General features: G+C 67.5%; 1 protein-coding gene across 1 annotated transcript in view; it reads right to left on the reverse strand.

Moving 5' to 3' along the window:
- The window catches only part of OLFML2A (olfactomedin-like 2A), a 4,759-nt gene that overhangs the window by 2,070 nt on the left and 1,923 nt on the right, over positions 1–766 (reverse strand). The window contains exons 2-3 of the mRNA XM_009334461.1: positions 435–542; positions 134–319 (exon numbers count right to left, since the gene is read on the reverse strand). Coding sequence (XP_009332736.1) covers positions 134–319; positions 435–542 — 294 coding nt within the window. The remainder of the gene's footprint in view (positions 1–133; positions 320–434; positions 543–766) is intronic.

A 766-nucleotide genomic window follows, 5' to 3' on the forward strand; every position in this document is an offset into this window, starting at 1 on the left:
TGGCGCACCCCGATGCGCTCCTGGGAGCCGCCAGCACCTACCACAGGCCCGGGGGAGCTCGGCTCTGCCCCGCAGCAGGAGCAGCCCAGCGGCACCGGCCGTGCCTGCGAGGGGCTGGGGCCCCGGGGGTTACCTGTGCCTTGCTCTCGGGGACGGCGGCAGCGTCCTTCTGCAGCAGCTGGTAGCCCAGGTTGGAGATCTCCTTCTTGATGCTGATCATGATGTCGGAGTAGTTCTCGTAGCGTCTCATCTGGTCGGTGAGGTGCAGGACGCTCTCCTTCATGAAGTCATTCTCCCTGCTCAGGTTGGTCTTGATGGTCTGGAGGAGAGGAGAGGTGTGGAGCCCCGCTCGGGGAGCCCACGGCACCCCAAGACGGTCCCGAGCAGCCAGATGGGGCACGCTGCGGGGATGGTGCCTGCCAGAGCTCACTCACCTCCTCCAGCGTGTTCATCTGGGCCACCACCTTGCTGATGTAGGAGTGCACCTTCATCAGGTCCATGCTGTAGAGCGTTCCCTCCAGCAGGTCCACCATGGACTGCAGCTGCAGAGGGAGAGCAGGGCTGGGGCAGAGGGCTGGGGCACGGGGCACGGGGCAGGGCTGCGGATGCCCCCACAAGTCCCCGTCCCCGCTCACGGCCGGAGCACAGGAACTGCACTGCTCCGTTGCCCTGTGGGCCTGCTGGGGCAGGGACGGGGAGCGTGGGCTCCTGCACATGGCGAGGGCGTCTCTGGCCCCCAGCCCGCAGTCCCGCCCTGCCTGCCTAT

Source organism: Pygoscelis adeliae, unplaced genomic scaffold (assembly GCF_000699105.1).
Source record: "Pygoscelis adeliae isolate BGI_AS28 unplaced genomic scaffold, ASM69910v1 Scaffold150, whole genome shotgun sequence".
NCBI classification, from domain to species: domain Eukaryota; kingdom Metazoa; phylum Chordata; class Aves; order Sphenisciformes; family Spheniscidae; genus Pygoscelis; species Pygoscelis adeliae.